We start from the raw sequence: 18,336 nt of genomic DNA on the forward strand, positions 1-18,336 counted from the left end.
GTGAGCCATGGGGTGGCGGCCGGGCCACCGCCAGCAGGCCTGGGAGGCCCAAGACGTGCCTGCTGGTTCCTCCGGTCCACAGACCACTGTGACAGACGATCTGATCCCCGCCCCGGAAAGAAATCACATGCAGACTTGCAAAGAACAGAAATAAGTTGAAGTTCGGTTTGTTTGATCTTCTTGTGCACACCCTTTACCCCTGGGGAACCCCGAGGCACAGATGTCCCTCTGCCCAGCACTGTCTGGAGAGGAAACTCTGGGAGCTGCCTCTGCGCCCCCCCGCCCCCCCTCCCAGCACAGGGTCAGAGCTTCCCTCTGTGCTGAAGGCGGCTCTCCCGAGCAGGGCAAAGCGCAGCCCAGAGCGAAATGTCCCAGCAGGACCGGGAAGCGTGCGCCGAGTGGGGCAGGAGGGGCCATCAGCGGGAAGAGCGAAGCCAGCCGGCTGCCCAAAGTGCGGGGTGCCCCCTCGGCAGCTGCCACTGCTGTCTCCAGGCCCGAGGATTAACATCGGCGTGGACCACGGGCCCTGGCCCAGAATCCATGTGACTGACCACGGGACCGACAGGAAGGCTTTTCACGTGCCCGGAGCTCAGTCAGGGTTTCCCACCAGATGACAGCGTCAGGAGCCCTGGGGCACAGGCCGTTTTGTTCCTTGCTCTGAGTCTCTCATGCTGGTGAGGTCAGCAGGGTGCAGGGCAGTGCCCGGTCTGCACGGGTGCGGAGGGCGGAAGCTGGTCGGTGGGCATCTGGGCCCCTAAGGCAGGGACTCTTACTCTTAAAGCCTGGGCCTCTGGCCTGAAGATAGGGCTCTCCGGCTGGCATTTCTGGGAACGGGATTTTTCCAGCACAGCAGAGAAAACAAGACTGAGGAAGGTCATATGGCCGTGGGCAGCAGAGGTGGTGCCAGAGCGGGGGCTCTGCCCCAGGCCGGCCTGCGGCCCAGGAGCCCAGGCATTCTGCTGCTGGTTTCCAGGGCAAACGCGAGGCCTTGGATGAGGAAGAAGTTTTAGGTCTGTCTGGCAGGGCTGAGAAGTCACCTGCCGCCATCTCCTCTGGCCGAGTGCCTGACCACAAGGACACCTGGTCTACAGCCAGAGTGAACAGATGCTCGTCCCCAGAAACCCGGCACGTGAGTGGCCCGGCTCAGTGCGGGCCCTGCACCCACGGCTGCCCCTCGAGCACCCAAAGCCCAGGCCCCATCCGACAGCGGTCACAAAGTGAGCGGGCCAGGAGCAGACGCCTCTCCTGCCAGCCGCGGGCCACGTGTGCCCTGGAAACCCGTGCTGCGGATGTCCTGAACTCCGAGCAGGACAAGCTGGGACACAACGTCACACGGAGAACCACAACCACTGGGGACCGGTCCTCGGCCAGGACTCAGGTAAGGCGAGGCAGGGCGCTCAGGGGCCCAGCTGTCCCCTCTACCCTCTTTGCTTAGGGTGGCCGAGGCCAGGCCCTGGAGGACAATCCCCCCGATGCTGCTGCTTCTGGAGCTTTATTCCTTCGTGTGCTTCCCTTCCACTGGTAGGAAGAAACCCACCCCTGGAGGCTTCAGTTTCCCTGCTCCCCCAGCTGGAGGAAGCGCGCCCCGGGGCTCCGCTGTGGCTCTAAGGAGCCCCCTGGCTGGGGGCAGGCGGGGAAACGGACTCACTCAGGAGAGCTGGGCGCGCCAAGCCCCCACACAGAGGCAGCCAGCGTGCCGGGAGAGCGCCAGGAGAACGGTGCGCCTCAGACAGCAGCTTGGGGGATTAAGAGGTGGGTTTCTAGCCCCAGAAAAATGTGCATTTTGCGAGCTCTGTGCCAGCAGGCGGGCCCTGCCCCACTCCGCCCTACGTGGTACCTTCCAAGCTCCAGATGCCCCTACTTCCCCTCCTTGGGCGTCTGGATGAAGGCGGGGAGGAGAGGCAGCAGCGCCAGCCCTCTGTCCGGGGTTGCCTCGCCCCCCTGCCCTCCCCCCCGGCCCAGGCCTGCTGGCCAGCCCTACCCCAGCCCAGGCCTGGCCTCCGGGAGCTGGCCTGCGGGCCCAGAGCAGGCAGGGGTCTGCTGCCGGCCCGCGCGCCTCAGCTCCGAGGGATCTCGAACAGAGGGACACGGACAAACACTCCGCTTTCCCAGGCAAAGGTACAACAGGGTGCAGTGACCCCGGGAACAGTCAGCTCCCCGAGGCAGAAGGGAGTATTAATTTCATAAATGGAACTGCAGATACTGAACAGAATCTCTCAGAAGAACACATCTTAATATCGACGCTTCATCCACGTCTCTCCCTGCACGCTGTCCCCATGGTATCACGCGGTCAGGCGGCCACGGGGCCTGCCACAGATCCACACGTGCTGTCTGAACGCCACTCAGTGGGCGGGCGGAGGGGTAAGCGGGGGACATCCGCCGCTGCCCCCCTGCCTCCCCCCACCCTTCGCGGGCGGCCGGCGGCATCCAGGGCGCGCTGGCCAGAGGGCGCCAGAGGGGCTGCAGGCCGGGAAGGCCCAAGAGCAGGGCCTGACCCCAGTCTGGAGAACAAGTGACCACAGACGAGGGGCTACTGAAGGTTCAAATCACAGCAAGTGGCTCAACTGTCCTGGGCCTGTCCCCTGCCTGCAGACAGCGGCCGTGCAGCAGACACAAGCCCTGACTGACACCACCAGCCACAGGGCCAGCGTGCTCACGGGAGGCCTTACGGTTTCCGGAAATCGCGGTGCTGTGTCGTGCCTGAGTGCTTTGTTACAGGCCTGGCCCTGTACCAGGCCACATGATTCTCACACCCAGGACAATGGGCTCCTTTTCAGCCACCAAAGGGTCCCCAGAAATTGTCCGGGAGATGGCACACATGTGCTTCCACTAGGTCTGTGGAGAGAAGCTTACAGGACGGGCTAAGTGCTCCAGGAGCCCACAATCACTAGGCACCTCTGACCTAAGGTCCAGGAGACAGCGGACCCGGGACAGCTGAGGGGCTGAGGGTGCAGGTGGACTGCAGGCCGGGCTGGCACCGAGCGGGCTCTCCCCCACCCCACAGGGACCCGTCACCTCTGCCTCACCAGTGCTCCGTGTGACGCTTGTGCGTGCAGGAGGTCAGGGACTGGGCCCAGGGAGAACCTGCACACAGGGCCTCTGGTCTGGGTGTGGGAGGCACGGCCGGGAACCCCGAGGCTTCGCCCTGGGGAAGCGCGTGTCCCCCAGGCTTGGTGTCTGGACTCCTGAGGCTTACGGAGGTAGTGCGGGCCAGCCCCCTCGGCGCAAGTCAGTGTGGCCACCTACCGGTCCTGAAAACAGAAGATCAAATATCGGCCCGGCCCCTGGCTCTCCGACAACCTGCCGTCACACAAGGCGAACCACGAAGTGTGCTGTCCCACGCCCGTACCCACGGCCTCGCTGCTCAAACTCACCCGAACAGCTGCCCGTGGGCCCCTGCACCTACTCCTCCCGCTGCCCCGACTCGCCTCTCAGATGTTCCAGAGTAACTGACTGAAGAAAACCATTTAGTCTGAAACGCTGAGCTACAAATAGGCCTTCAATTTAAAAACACAGTGAACTAGGGGCACCCGGGTGGCTCCGTCGGTTAAGTGTCTGTCTCTTGGTCTCAGACCAGGTCATGATCTCGTGGTGTGTGAGACCAGTGCCGTGTGGGGTCTGCGCCCATACTACTTGGGGCCCCTCCCTCCCTCTGTCCTCCCCCACTCAGGCCGCTCAAAATAGATAAAGCTTTTAAAAAAAGGCAATAAACTATATGACCGAGAATCTTTCTTTTTTTTGAGTCATTCTGGGTTAGGTATGTTCTAAGAATACCAAACACGCATTCCTGGTGGGAAAGTGCCGGCCGAGGAAGCTCCACCAGGAACAACTCAAAATCCTTACAGTAAAAGTGACCCATGAAAAAACAGATTTCTAAAATACGAGTATAACATATATGACAATTTGTGTTCAGAAAATCATACTAGCAATAATATTTCCAAAGACGATCACAAAATTCAACAAATGTTTGGGAAAACTGGAAATCTACAGGCAGAAAAATGAAGTTGGACCCCTACCTCATACCATATACAAAAATTAATTCAAAATGGATCAAAGACATGGACTGCAGAGATAAAGCAATAAAACTCTGAGAGGAAAATCTTCATGACCACGAATCTGGTAATGATGTCTTGGATATGATAAAAACACAAGCAACAGAAGGAAAAACAGATTAAGTTAGAATTGATAAAAAATCTAAAACTCTTGTACATCAAGGGACACTACCAACGGAGTGAAAAGACAACTCACAGAATATATTTGCTAATCATGTATCTGGTAAGGGATTGGTATCCAGAATATATAAAGAGCCCCTGGAACTCAACAACAATAAGCAGACAATCGAATTCAAAAACAGAAGACTTAAATAGGTATTTCTCCAAAGAAGATACACAAATGGCGACACATACATGAAAAGATGGTCAACATCATAGGTTGCCAGGGAAACACAAATCGAAAGCACAATGAGATACCACTTCACACCCATAACAATGGCTACAATAAGAACAAACAACAAAGTAACCAGTGTGGACCTGGGGTGTGGAAGTGCACAGCCGCGCAGGGCAAGGCCACGAGGACCTGGAGCCCTCAGGCCGGGCGCCGGCAGGATGTGGGAGTGCACAGCCGCGCAGGGCAGTCCGGCAGCTCCTGCTACCGTCAGGCGAGGACCACCGTACGACGCGCCCCAGAGACTGGAGAGCAGACACTCAGGGACCCGTGCGCCAGTATCTGCTGCGGCATCACTCAAACGGCCACAAGCGGGAAGCCACCCTCATGTCCCTCAACAGACGGACCAGCAGAACATGGTACCGGTGACGCCGCGTCACTGCACTCTGCTTTCCTGTGCTTCACAGATACGTTTTTGTTTGTTTGTTTGTTTGTTTGACAGATGGAAGGTTTGTGGCCTCAGTCAAGTCTGGCAGCACCATTTTTCCAACAGCATTTGCTCATTAACTAACCCCGCGTCATGTTTTGGTAATTCTCACAATATTCCAAACTATTGTTTTTATTCCTACATTTGTCACGGTGATCTGTGATTACCGTCGGACGTGTTTTTGGGTGCCCTGAACCGCGCCACAGGAGACAGCCAACTCCACTGGTCACAACTCTCCCCTCAGGCCTCCCTGTTCCCTGAGACACTACAGCACTGACGCCAGGCCAATCAGCAGCCCTACAAGCCTCTCAGTGTCCACATGAAGGAAGAGTCACGTCTCTCACGAGGACTCAGAAGCCAGAAATGACGAAGCTTAGCAAGGAAGGCACAGTGCCGAAAGCTGACAGGCCAAAAGCTTGGCCTCGTGCAGCCAACAGCCAAATGGCAGATGCAAAGAAAAAGTTCTTGAAGGATGTTTTTAAAAGTGTTACTGCAGTGAGCACACAAAGGATAAGAAAATGCAACAGCCTGACTGCTGACATGGAGAAAGTTTTGGTGGTCTGGATAGAAGGTCAGAGCGGCCACAACATCCCCTCAAACCAGCCGCGTCCAGAACAAGACCCCAGCTCCCGACCCGGGAGGGCTGGGAGAGGCGGGGGAGCTGCGGAACGAGGTCTGAAGCCTGCAGGCGTGGGCCCAGGAGCTTAAGCAAGGCCCGTCTCCATGACAGACCAGCGTGTGGAGAGGCAGCGCGCGCCGACGCGGAAGCTGCCGCGAGTTCTCCGGAAGATCGGGTAGGAGAGTTCACGAGGGGCCTACGCTAAACCAGATTTTCAGTGTACAAGGAGCAGTCTTCTCTTGGAAAGGGGTGTCATCTAGGACTTCCATGGCCGGAGAGGAGTCTGTGCCTGGTTCAAAGCTCAAACCCAGGCTTCTGTCCGGGGCTGACATGGCCGCGAAGGTCATCTGGAGCCACTGCTTGCGGACCGCTTTGAAAACCCCAGGGCCCTCAGCCATCGTGCTAACTGGCTCTACTCTGCTGCGCTCCGTAAAGGGGACGAAGCCTGGATGACTGCGCATCTGTTTACAGCACGGAGCCCACCGCCGAGGCCCACCGCTCGGATAGAGCCCCTCCCTCCAAGTCACGGCCGCTCGCTGACCGCGCTCGGGCGGGGACGGATGATGGGGCAGACGCTGCTCTCAGGTCCGCCGACACGTCCGCTCTGCAGCCGGCGGGTCAAGGAGTCCTTCCAACCTTCTCGTCTTACTCCTGAACAAACACCCTACGTAAGGTGCGGCAGCCATGGACAGTGGTCCCTCTGATGGATCTGGGTAAAATCAACTCAAAACCTCCTGGAAAGAATTCACCACTCTAGATGCCGTTAAGAACACTGAGATTCGTGGGAAGAGGTGAAACCATCCACGTGAGCGAGTTTGGAAGAAGTGGGCTCCAGCCCTCATGCAGGACTTTGAAGGGTTCAAGACGTCCGGGGAGGAGGCCCCCGCAGCCGCGGTGGAGACGGCAGGAGGGTCGAGTCAGAGGTGGAGCCTGAAGACGGTTAGCGTTTCTTCGGAACAGAGTATTTTTTAATTAAGGGACGCACACTGTGGTTTGGAGACACGGTGCGACTGGACACACGACAGACTACAGCGCAGTGAAAACACAGCCGTTAGGCACGCTGGGAAATCAAAACATTAGGCCCACTTTACTGCCACACCCACTTGCCGCGCGGCACCGGGAGCCGCACCTGCATTGTCTCCAAGGCGTGCCTGTATGTGGATACGATGGAGTATTATTTCGCCACAAAAGGGAATGAAATTTGGACACATGACACAGCACGGTGGAACCCTGAACACACGACGCTGGACCCGGACGCGCAGCTACTTTAGAACTGAACTTACGGGAGGGCACAGTCAAGTTCACGGTCTGCAGTTGAGCAGAGGCTGCCAGGGGCCGGGAGGAGGGCAGTCAGGGAATGAGGAGACCTTGCTTCTGGGGGACAGAATCTCAGTGTGGTGTCATAGAAAGTTCTGGAAATAGACAGGGGTGATGGTTACACAACACCCGGGGCCTCCCAGGCCCGTGGGCACGAGGGCTGCTCTGAGCACCCTGGGGGGGGGGGGGGCGGGCTGCGAGCCTGGCAGGCTCCACGCTTCTACGGCAAAACTGACAGCACCCGGGGAAAACGAAGAGTTCCTCAACTTAACAGGAGAGGGACTCTTTAAAAGCTAAATTTAAAACTACAGGCGCCATTTTACTGCTTTTGTTTCTGGTTTTAAATTCACAAGGGACTTCAAACACCACCAAGTACATGCTTTTTTTTTTAAGTAGGTTTCACACCCAGCACAGAGCCCAACGTGGGGCTTGAACCTGAGATCAAGACCTGAGCAGAGATCAAGGGTCAGATGCCTACCCCCCTGGGCCCCCGGGTGCGTGCTCTCATACATACTTTTAAACTGAGATTTCGTTAGAACTCGTGTGCTCCCCTTGACCTTCACGGGAAGAACAGAAAAACCTGAAAGGCTAGCCATCCCTTAAACCTGGCTTCAAATACTTTTCCTGTGACACACATTCAAAACATGCATTTGTCACGTTTCTCCCGGAGGGAGTTTCCGTGAGGGGAGAAGCATCCTTCTTAGTCACGCCCGCCGACTGACAGCTGAAGGCCCCAGGCATGCGCGCCGGCCGCCCGGCGCCCCCGATGCACCGCGGCGCGGCTTCAGCAGGGGAGACCCTGCAGCTCCGGAGGCAACACAAACTAATTACACTAGTTCATGTCCCGTTACCTTAACACCCAAATAACCAAAAGAAAGTACCGTGCCAGAAGAAGTACAAACACACAACAGCCTCTATCTTACTTGCCAATAATCAGACCTGCAGAGCCCCGTGCACAGAAGGACCCATTTCTGCCTCCGCGAATCTCAAATCGCCTCTGACATCTCTCTGGCTGCGGGAGCGCGTCGTGTTCCGCAATCTGTCGGCTCGTGAGGCTCCAGCCGCGGCCATAAACTGCACACTGCCTCTAAAATCCGCTTAGGAGGAAACGAAGTTATTCTAAACCCGCACGGCAGAGACAGCTTATCCACGTGCGCGAGGCCGCCACGCTGTCACGCTCAGAGGATGCCGGGGCCGGGCCGCAGCAACACTGCGGGAACCACACAAGGAAGGACGCACTCCCCAGGGGGCCGGCCCGGGTGCTGCAGACGGCGCTGCCTCCCACACGCAGGGTCGCAGGGCGTCTGTGCCAGGCAGCGGGGTCCCCTGCTCTCTGCCAGGGGCCGAGGCGCAGCTTCTCAGGACCCTGGCGCAGAGGGCGCTCCGGCACACAGCCGCGCACATCTTAAAGGACGGGCTCTCGTCCATGAGGCCCTCTTCATGGTATCTCTTGTGCAAAACTAGACGTCTGAGTTTACAGCCCAACAGCCCACACGTCATAAGGAGAGTGTTTCCTACCAACCAGGTGGATGCGCTTGTGCACCGTAACACACAACTCCCTAGCGCCGAGATCATATTTCATGAACAGCAGTGTGTGCACGTCAATGACTCTTTCTTTATTCAAAAATAAAACAGCACAAAAAAATAGAACTAAAATGTCCAATGTCACCTGAAATAGCAGGTTCATCAAAAGGCCTACAGGCAAACGTGCGCCTCCGGGTATTAGCTGTAACCACTGGAGGGAGGGTGGGTCGTCTTCTGACCGTGTAGCTCAGCAAGACGCGGCCAGTGGGGCAGCTCACCCCGCTTTGTACGGGGCCACAGGTCTCAGAGAGTCTCCTGAGGCGGCCCTCTTCTAGGCACAGGACATGGGCCTTTCCGGAAGGATGGGCTGCTCCACAGGCTGCCCCTGGCAAGGTCCCCCGTCACCCACAGGAGCCTCAGCTTCCAGGAGGAGGGTGTGCGGGTACACGTGCGTTCAGGCTCCCCTCGAGTCACTCCCGCTCTCCCGTCCAGGGCACACGGCACACGGCGATGGTTCTGGAATACAAAGCGGGGGCCCGGGGGAGGGGGAGGGGCACACGCCCGCCCCTACGCATGGCGCTCCAGGGTGCGGAGGTCCTCCAGGAGCTCCTGGGCCGCGGCCTGCAGGCGGGGGTTGCGGCTCTTGGCCATGGCCAGGATGCGCTGCAGGGGCAGGGAGCTCTGGAACTCGGAGGCGGCCTTGGAGAAGACTTCCGGCTCCAGGACCACAGACTGGACGAGCCGCAGCGCATGAAGACACACCTCTGCGTCGGGGTCTGGGGAGAGAGGGAGCGCTTCTGGTTAGAGGGACCCCCTGTGGGCCCCGAGGCGACAGCTACCCCTCAAGGGCCCTCGGTCTCTCTGAGTACCCGACCCGACCACCTAGTAACTGCACGCCCGCGCGGAGCGTCCCTGCCTGATGGAAAAGCTTAGCTCACAAGAGCTCCGGGGGCTGCGGACAGTCAGTCCGTTAGACTCACGTCTGACCTTGGAAAGACTCTGAAAACAGGTAACACCCAACGTGACTTCAAAATAAGCCACACATCACAGCAGCAGCTTATCAGCCAAGGAAGGAAGGATTTCCTTGGTTTTCCTTTGCTACTTGTGGTTCTTTTCCCTTAGGTTGGAGAAATAGGTGCCTTGGGCATTAACCCGCAAGGTACAGATATCTCTAAAGCCACCAGAGGGTCCTCAGTGAAAATCTAAGAAGTAGGATGCAAAGGCGCCTTGTACATTATTTGTTCCAAATGACAAGTGAGCATTTTAGAGCATCTGTCATGTTCTTTATGAATCTCTTCAGCCGGTGGCGGCCCTGTTTCCTCAGGGGACGATTGTTCTGCCCCTACAATGACACTATTTCCAGTTATTAACAGCACCCACCAGCCCTTACACATAACGTGTTTGTTACACCACAAAACATTTCTCTAAAAGTACCTCTTTGTGGGAGACGAAAAATTAGGTCAAAAGAATCCCATTAGAATAAAACCACAATCCACCTTCGAAAATCAATCACAGCTGACTGTCTCATTCTCTAACCGGGGGACAGTCACTGAGCCGTGGGCACGAGGACAGGTCAGACTCACGGGGTGTGACGCTGCCCGAGGAGCCTCATGTGGAAGGAGCAGTCGGGCATATTCAGCACTAAGACACGAAAACTGCGAGCACATTCTCTCATGGGTGACGTCCGCTCCTGGCCGCGCACTGTCACCCTTGTCACCCTTCCATGAACGCTCCTCGGCCGGCTGCAGCACTCTGGGCGCCGGGCACAGTTCCAGAGAGTCCAACACCTTACCCTAGCTTCCCTCAAAAAGCTGATGAAAGACGAAACCAACACAAAAAGGCAACACGCCTAGGGAGTGCAGCAGTGATCTTGACACGCGTGCATGGGGAAGGGGGCGCAAGCAGGCTTCGACCTGTCTGGAGTCGGCTCTAAAGAGAGAGCTTGATAAAACCCACGAACTTCAAGGCAACTACAAAAGGTTTGACCGTAGAATATAATTTTATTTTTAACTTCTCTTGAAAACAACCAAAATCTACTAAATGAAGCAAAACCAAACAGAATCACTTGGGTCTCTCCATCAACAGTTTGCAAGGGAGGGTCGGGGGCTGGGGGTGGGGGTGGGCACTGCTCCAGGAAAGGGCTCTTCAGCCTGGAGGTCCACCAGATGGTCGATGTGGGGGGCAGAAACAGCCTGGGGGTGTGCCGGGCACTTCCGGTGGCAAGAGGAGCCCTTCCATCAGAGTTCTAGAAGCACTCAGTCTTGTTCACCCCTGAGCTCCCGGTTCCTGGGACAGGGCTCGGAGCTCAGTGAGCACCTGCAATAAGCGTGCCGGGGCTGCAGGCCGCGGGCGCCCTGCCTGTGACACCGGCCATCCGTCTCGGGGCCGGTGAAGCCTCCCAGCTCAGCAGCACGGAATGCAGAGGGGGTGCCGAGCCCCCCGTTAGTCCCCTTGCCCTAAAAGCCTCAGCTTCCGTGACTAAGCATGCCTGGAGGCAGCCTCTGGTTATCCAGAACATTCCCCGGCCCTAAAAGCGGGAGGCGGCCCAGACCGCGGGCCGTGCAGGGGTCTTGGCGGACTGTCCCCGGCAAGCCTTCCCCTGGAGAAGGGGGGCAGGTCCCCTCACTGGGCTCTTTCAACCCGAGACTCTGCGGCACGGAGAGGCCCGCCTGGCCCCCTCTAATACTCCGTGGCTCTCATCACAGCGGGTCCGACGGGTGCTCTCGCTCACCCTGCTACGAGGGGGAGACCTCTCAGATGAAGTCACAGTTTGGCGAGCCCCTTCCAACGCTGCTTCTGTGTCACTCCCTCTCCTCCCTTCCCAGGACTCTGGTTAGTCATGTGTGAAATGGCGCCCCCCCCCCCCATCAGCTCCTATGTCCCACCTCTCTCTGTGCTCCATTCTCAGTGATTTCTTCAGATCTCTCTGTATCAATTTAATTATCGCTTCAACTATGTATAATCTGCTGTTAAACTGCCTAATAAATTTATAATTGCACTCATCATACTGTTGATCTCCAGAAACAGTATTCGGTCCTTTTTCAGATCTGCCTGGTCATTTCTATAATGTCTCACTCTTTACTCATACATTAATCCCTTCTTTTATTTCTTGAAACAAATTAAACATACTTTATACTGTTCATATATATATATATACTCATATTACCTGAAATCTTCTGCAAGTCTATGTTATGTGTTATTTACAAATGATGTTTCCCATGCTGCTTGCAATTTTTAGTATGTGAGCTCAGGTTCTTAAAACCTTATCTGTAAGAACTCTTTAAGTACTTAGTTGATGTCAAAGAATTCTCTAGAAAAGATCTTCATTGTTCTCTAAATGAGGACCACCCAGGAGGGTGAGTGAAGGCTTTAAAGCTGCTTAAAAACCAACCTATGGTGGAAAATTCTCAGAAAAGATTTTCCTCCACTGTGCTCAATGCCAAAGGTCAAACAAACAATTGTTAGTCCACAACTTCTGGGGAGCTTCCTGGTGTAATCTGAGGTCAGCCCCTATAGACTGAGGGCAGGACAGACCACAGAAAAAGGCTGCCCCTCCCGCAGAGCAGCTGACGGGTTTAATAGTCAAAGGGAACTCACACATAGGCATGCCTCGGCCGTCCACAAGACGTGCAGGTCCCCACAGAAGAGAACGTTAAAAACAGAACGATCCTATGATCACGCAACTGCACTCCTAGTATTTACCCAAGGAATACAAGAATACGAGAACACTGATCCAAGTGGACACGTGCACCGGAACGCTTACAGGAGCATTATCTATAAGAGCTGAATGTGGAAACAACCCGTGTCCCTCAACTGACGAATGGATAAGGAAAATGTACACACACACACACACACACTCTGAAATATTACTCAGCCATAAAAACGAAGGAAATCTTGCAATTTGCAGTGACACGGATGGAGCCAGAGAGGATAACTCTATGTGAAAGAAGTCAGAGAAAGACAGATGCCAAATGATTTTTACTCGTGAGTGGAATTTAAGAAAGAAAACCAAGGGGAAAAAAGAGAGGAAGACAAATGACGAAACCGACTACAGAGAACACACAGATGCCACCAGAGGGGAGGGCGCAGGAGGAGGGGTGGGACAGGTGACAGGGACCCAAAAGGACCCCTGTCACGATGCACACCAGGCGTTGTGCAGAGGTGCTGAATCACTATACTGTACACCTCACACCAGTGTATCACTGAATGTTAAATACTGGGATTTAAATTAAAACCTTAAAGGTTTAAAAAAATAAATGCATAAAACACTTCTATCTATAACAAAAAACACCAGTTCACACAGACGCCTTGGTGGGCCAGACAGTGTCAGCACTGCATCAGGGGCTCAAGGCTCTGTCCTTGGGGCAGCTGCTGGGAGCCAGGACAGCGAGCAGCAGGCACATTCCGGCACGTTCCGGGGGGGTGAGGAGCCTCCAGCGGCCAGGGTCCAACCAGGGCTCGCACAGCACTCGGGTCCTCTCCCCGACCACCCGTAAGAGCGATTTTCCCGCAGCTCCCGAGGGCTGGAGGAGGGCTGTGTCCCCTAAGATGCTGGTAAACGCCTTTGGGAGTCCCTCCTGGGCTACTCAGCCGGCATGGGACCTGGGCTTTGCTTCCTGGCCCCACACCTGGTGAGGCCATGGAAACTGAAGGTCCTTTTGACAAATGCCCTCAAAGCAGGAGCTGGCTCAGGGCTATGACTTCTCTGGTGTCCCACCTTCACTTGGCGTTTGTGCTTTGGGTACAATTACTCTTTTTCTATCTCAGAGGAACATTTAAAGAAACTTTTTTTTTACAAGGCACTCAGCGTTCTGACTGTTTTCCATAAGGAGAGTTGGTCTGGGATGTCTCCCATCGTACGGCCGGCCCCCGCTCGTGCCCTGTGAGGACGGACAGAGGGGAGGCTGCGGGAGGCTGCGGGAGCTCTTTAAACGAGAGAAGACGGAGGCTCAAAACCAGGAGGGGGTGGTCAACGGCGGTCAGCTTCTGGGTGCGCTTCAAATGTAAAGCCCTCAAGATTTCCTTACAGGTTGGACGTGGGTGTGCAAGGAAAGGGAGACAAGATTCATTGTAAGGGTTTTAAAGGCCTAAGAAACCGAAACGGAGTTGTCATTAACTGAGCCTGGGAAGGCCGTGGCGAGAGGGGAGCGCGGGCACAGATCAGGAAGTCGGCCGGAACCTGCGGAGTTCCGGGAAGCACTGGACGTCCGCGGGCCTGCTCGCCAGGCGCATGGAGACGGCAGGCAGACAGCTGGACACAGGGGTGTGGGGCTCAGGACAGAGGTCTGGGCTCGAGGAACAGACTTGGCAGGGCGATCGTGTCTCACACGGCTCACACAAACTACATAAATGTAAGACAGGAGGCAAGTGCACACGGCTAGGAGACAGCACTACACGCTACAGTGTGATCAAAACACCCGCCTGCGCTAACAGCCCCATGCCACGGGGTCACCCCCCACACACTCGTCCTCGTCAGCCGTTTCCCAGCTCTCCGTGGCAGCTCTGCAGGCAAAGAGGAATGTCAAGAATGTAGAGAAAGCCTGGGGACATGCCAGCCACACAGCCGAACAAAGGGAAGGAAAACGCAATCCAACAGACATTAAAGGAAGCGGTGATTTGGTCCGGGGTGATGCACGGCACCTGCGTCTACACTGCGGCTTGAGAAGTCCTGGTGCTCGCCCGTGACGGGCTGCCTTCGGGTGGAAGGAAGTACGTGAAAACGAGCGTTCCCTGCAGTATGAATGATTGAGAGGCAGAGCACATGCAACACCGACTGTTTTGGTGCTGGCCCAGGCACTGCTGCATTTCAGTACACATGAAGGCCCCTGAGGTAGAAACTTTCCTCTTGCAGAACAGAAATGTGGAATTCTAAAGGGTCAGGTAAATTCCCAAGTAGAAAAGCTGCAATTCTCATCCGAGTCAAATACATCCAAAGCCGACATTCTTCAAAATACACCACATCTCCCAACAGGAGAGCTGATAAAAGTAGCACCTAATTATTAAGAGAAGTAATGAAATCTATTTTTCTAAATCTTCTGAAAACTAGAACATACTTCTATTTGTCTGGTCTATTTTCACAGAGGAGATCTACTAAAAAGCACAGGGAAAGAATAAGCTGATTTTCAGGCTCTGTCCTAGTGCTAAGCGGTTACGAGGGTCAAGGATTCTGCCAATCACACTACCATCGCTAAGCACCAAGAAGCATGATTACTTTTCATGGAACTGTTTTTGTTCTTATTTTCCTATTCTATAATGAAATACATATTCATCTTCCTATAATATACATCAGATTCTGGGGGCGACTGGGGGGCTCAGTCAGTTAAGTATTTGACTTTGGCTCAGGTCATGATCTCACAGTTCATGGGTTCGAGCCCCGCATCGGGCTCTGTGCTGACAGCTCAGAGCCTGGAGCTGCTTCGGACTCTGTGTCTCCCTCTCTCTCTGCCCCTCCCCTGCTCACACTCTCTGTCTAAAAAATAAATAAACATTAAAAAAAATTTTTTAAAGAGTCTCTTAAAAAAAGATACACTTAACTCCAGATTCTATAACAAATTTCAATTTTAAAAAAATTTTTAGCGTTTATTTTTGAGAGAGAGACAGAACACTATCAGAGGGGTAAGGGCAGAGAGCAAGGGAGACATCGAATCTGAAGCAGGCTGCAGGCTCCAAGCTGTCAGCACAGAGCCCGACACGGGGCTCGAGCCCACGGACCGTGAGATCATGACCTGAGCTGAAGTTGGACACTCAACCAACTGAGCCACCCAGGTGCTCCAAAAACTTTCAGTTTTTTAAAAAATTTTATTTATTTTTGAGAGAGAGAGACAGCATGAGCAGGGGAGGATCAGACAGAGAGGGAGACACAGAATCCGAAGCAGCTCCAGGCTCTGAGCTGTCAGCACAGAGCCTGACACAGGGCTCGAACCTACGAATAATAGTGAGGTCATGACCTGAGCCGAAGCTGGACACTCAACCAAGTGAGCCACCCAGGCACCCCCAAATTTCAATTTTTAAGCTGAAGAAATTCCATAAGGAATTCGGGGGTCAGATGTCTTGGGTTTACTAGACTTGCCTTTATTTGTGATAACAGCTCTAAATATATCAGGCAAAACGACCTTATAAAAGATTTATTAGGGTTTGGCTCCCTGTGTCGAAAGAACGACCTATCTTCGGGAACAAGCAAGCCTGACGCCACGGCGGGGAGAAGCGGCACGAAGAAGCTCCGCCATGGTCTGCCACGGGCGCCACCGAAGCTCAAGCAGAACCGTCCATCCGGGTCAAGGAGCACCGTGTCCGGTGCGTGTCGGGGACGCTCAGGCTGCTCGCGCCTGCAGAGCCGCAGAAACGAAGGTCAGACCCGACAGCTGTCCCTCGCTGCAGATGACTTCTGGGGACCGCAGCTAGACAGCGCCCCACAGGGCGCCCCGCAAAGGCTGGCGGCGGATGGAAGGCGCCGGCCCGCAGAGAGCGAGGCCTCTGGCTCCGGGCGCCCGCGTCCAGGGACGGGCAGGGGAAGGCGGGAAGGCGCCCGCAACGAGGCCTCCGCGCTGAGGCGCCTCTGCAAGGCAGCGTCCAGCCCGGCGGCCAAGAGACGGGGCCTGGGCGCCACCTGCCAGGCCTCCACTCGGCAGCTACACTGCTGAGCAAGCCATGCACCTCGGGGCCCTTTAGCCGCCTCTTCTATAAAAGAGAAACTACAATATCTGCCTCAAACTGGCACTTAGAGGGTGAGATCTGGGAACATGTGTAAGCCCTTAAACCAGTGACTGACACTCAGAAAGCATTAAGTACTCTATCATCCCCCTGTCACCACCCCTGCCCCCTCCAACTGGCATCGTGGGCATCATGCGCCCGTGACGACTGGACAGGGACCTGGCGGACCAGGCCCGGGACAGGCCCTGGAGTCTAGGGTCCCTTAGTTCACACTCTCAAGAGACAAAAACCTGTCTGGTCAGGCAGCCAGCCCTGGGGGTGAGGCGTTCGCGCGCAGCACAAGCCCGGCCCTCGGGACCCGGAGGCCCGGTGTTTCATCCTCCTCGCCAGCTACCGGGTCCGCGGAGGTGCTGGCGGAGACACCCGCGCCGCCGAGTCCAAGACCAAGGACTGCACTCCTCGCCAGCAGCTCGGGCCGGGTCAGTGAGACCCAACTCCTCGGCGCCGCGCAAGGCCGTGGGCTGCGTCACACAGAGCCCAGACCCTTCGTAACGGGGAGCAGGCCCGCCGGGCCTCTGCCCCAGAGGGAAGCGCACCGAGTGCACGCTTGTCAACAACCAGCCCTTTGCTCTGAACAGAGACAGTGTCTCTACCTACCAAGGGCGCTCACTCTACAAGCATCCTTGCAAAGACGGCCAGGAACAAAGGACACCAGTCCCTCGGTTCTTAAGATATAAAGAAACATCAGAGACCGTATCTCCCAACAGTAACTAACTAAATGCACAAATACACTGTGCTCAGGGATTGGAAGGCGCAATATTGCTAAAATGCCAATTCCCCTCACATGAAATGTCAATTCAACATAATTCCAATAAAAATTCCAACAGGATAGTTTTGGGTAGAAAGTGACATGCTGATTTCTCAAATCATCTGGAATTCAAAGAACTTAGAAATAGAGGGAGAAGCTTTGGAAACTCGAACAGTGCTGGAGGATTTACAGTCCCTGACGTGAAGAGTTACTATAGAGTATGATATTGGCGTAAAGACAAAGTGGGTCCATGGATCGGAACAGCAAGTCCACAACCACACCCTCACACACGCCGTCGTGTGGTCTTCAGCAAAGGTGCGGGGGCGTCCGGCGGACAAAGCGGCCTTCACGACAAGCGGCAGTGCGCCGACCAGGCGGCCTCACATGAAGCAAGAACTGGGATTCTCACCTCTTGCCACTACAAACACTATTCCAAAATGCACTGTAGACATAAATGTAAAACTCAAAAACTTTAGAACTTTTAAAAGAAAACAAATTTAGGGGCACCTGGATGGCACAGTCATTAAGCGTCCAACTTCAGCTCAGGTCATGGTCTTGTGGATCACGAGTTCAAGCCCCCCAACTGGGTTTGCTGCTGTCAGTGCAGAGCCTGCTTCAGATCCGCTGTCCCCCTCTCTCTACCCGTCCCTTGCTTATGCTCTCTCGAAAATAAATAAAACATTAAAGAAAAAAAAGAAAAGGTAAACAAATTTAAAATTTATGTGACCTTGATTCGGGCAAAGAATTCTACACCAAAAGCACAATTCATAAAAGGAAAAGAACAAGTTAAACTTCATCAAAATTAAGAACTGCCATTCTTTGAAAATGCTTTTAAGAAAAGGAAAAGAAAAGCCACAGATCAGATGAAAATATCTGCAAACCACATATCTGTCGAAGGATTTGAATCCAGAATACACAAAGAACTCGATACTCAATTAAAACAACCCATTTTTTTCGTGGGCAAAAGATAGGAAAAGATACCTCATCAGAGAAGATACATGGACGGGAAATGTGCTCAACATCATGAGTCATAACAGAAATGCAAATTAAGACCACAGATGCCACCACACCCCTGCTGCAGTGTCTACAGTTAACAAAGGGGCTGCCTGAGCACTGACAGGGACACGCAGGTGACACGCTGCTGGGGGTGTGCAAAACAGCAGCACACACGCACCGTGCACCCGGACATTCCGCTCCTAGGCATTTACCCAAAAGAAATGAAAACACACATCCATGCAAAGGCATACTAGAAGGTTCACAGCAGTCTTATTCATAATAGCCAAAACCTGGAGACGAACCAAACGCCTATCAACACCCAGATAAACACCGCAGCCTGCAGCGCACCCGCATCACAGAATACTACTTAGCAATAAAAAGTAACCAACTCTTAGTCCACAGTAACAACATGGATGGATCTCAAAGTAATTATGTTGAATGAGAAGCCAGGCAAAGCAGAATACAAGCTGTAGGATTCCAGGAATATAAACTGGGAGAAAGTGAAAACTGTTGTGCGAAAAGGGGTGAACGAGTGTCAGGAAAGAGGAGCAG

The 18,336-nt window shown here is 54.5% G+C and overlaps 1 protein-coding gene across 3 annotated transcripts in view; it reads right to left on the minus strand.

The window, feature by feature from the left end:
• Positions 1-8,401: 8,401 nt before the first annotated feature.
• HSF2BP (heat shock transcription factor 2 binding protein) overlaps positions 8,402-18,336 on the minus strand; it is a 62,974-nt gene continuing 53,039 nt past the window's right edge. The window contains exon 7 of one of the 3 annotated variants that reach the window (XM_029938843.1): positions 8,402-9,106. In XM_029938843.1, coding sequence (XP_029794703.1) covers positions 8,785-9,106 — 322 coding nt within the window. In that variant the 3' untranslated portion in view covers positions 8,402-8,784. Of the gene's footprint in view, positions 9,107-15,553; positions 15,656-18,336 lie in introns of those variants that run through there. The other 2 variants (XM_029938844.1, XM_029938845.1) reach the window with 2 other exon arrangements.

Source organism: Suricata suricatta, chromosome 5 (genome assembly GCF_006229205.1).
Source record: "Suricata suricatta isolate VVHF042 chromosome 5, meerkat_22Aug2017_6uvM2_HiC, whole genome shotgun sequence".
NCBI lineage: Eukaryota > Metazoa > Chordata > Mammalia > Carnivora > Herpestidae > Suricata > Suricata suricatta.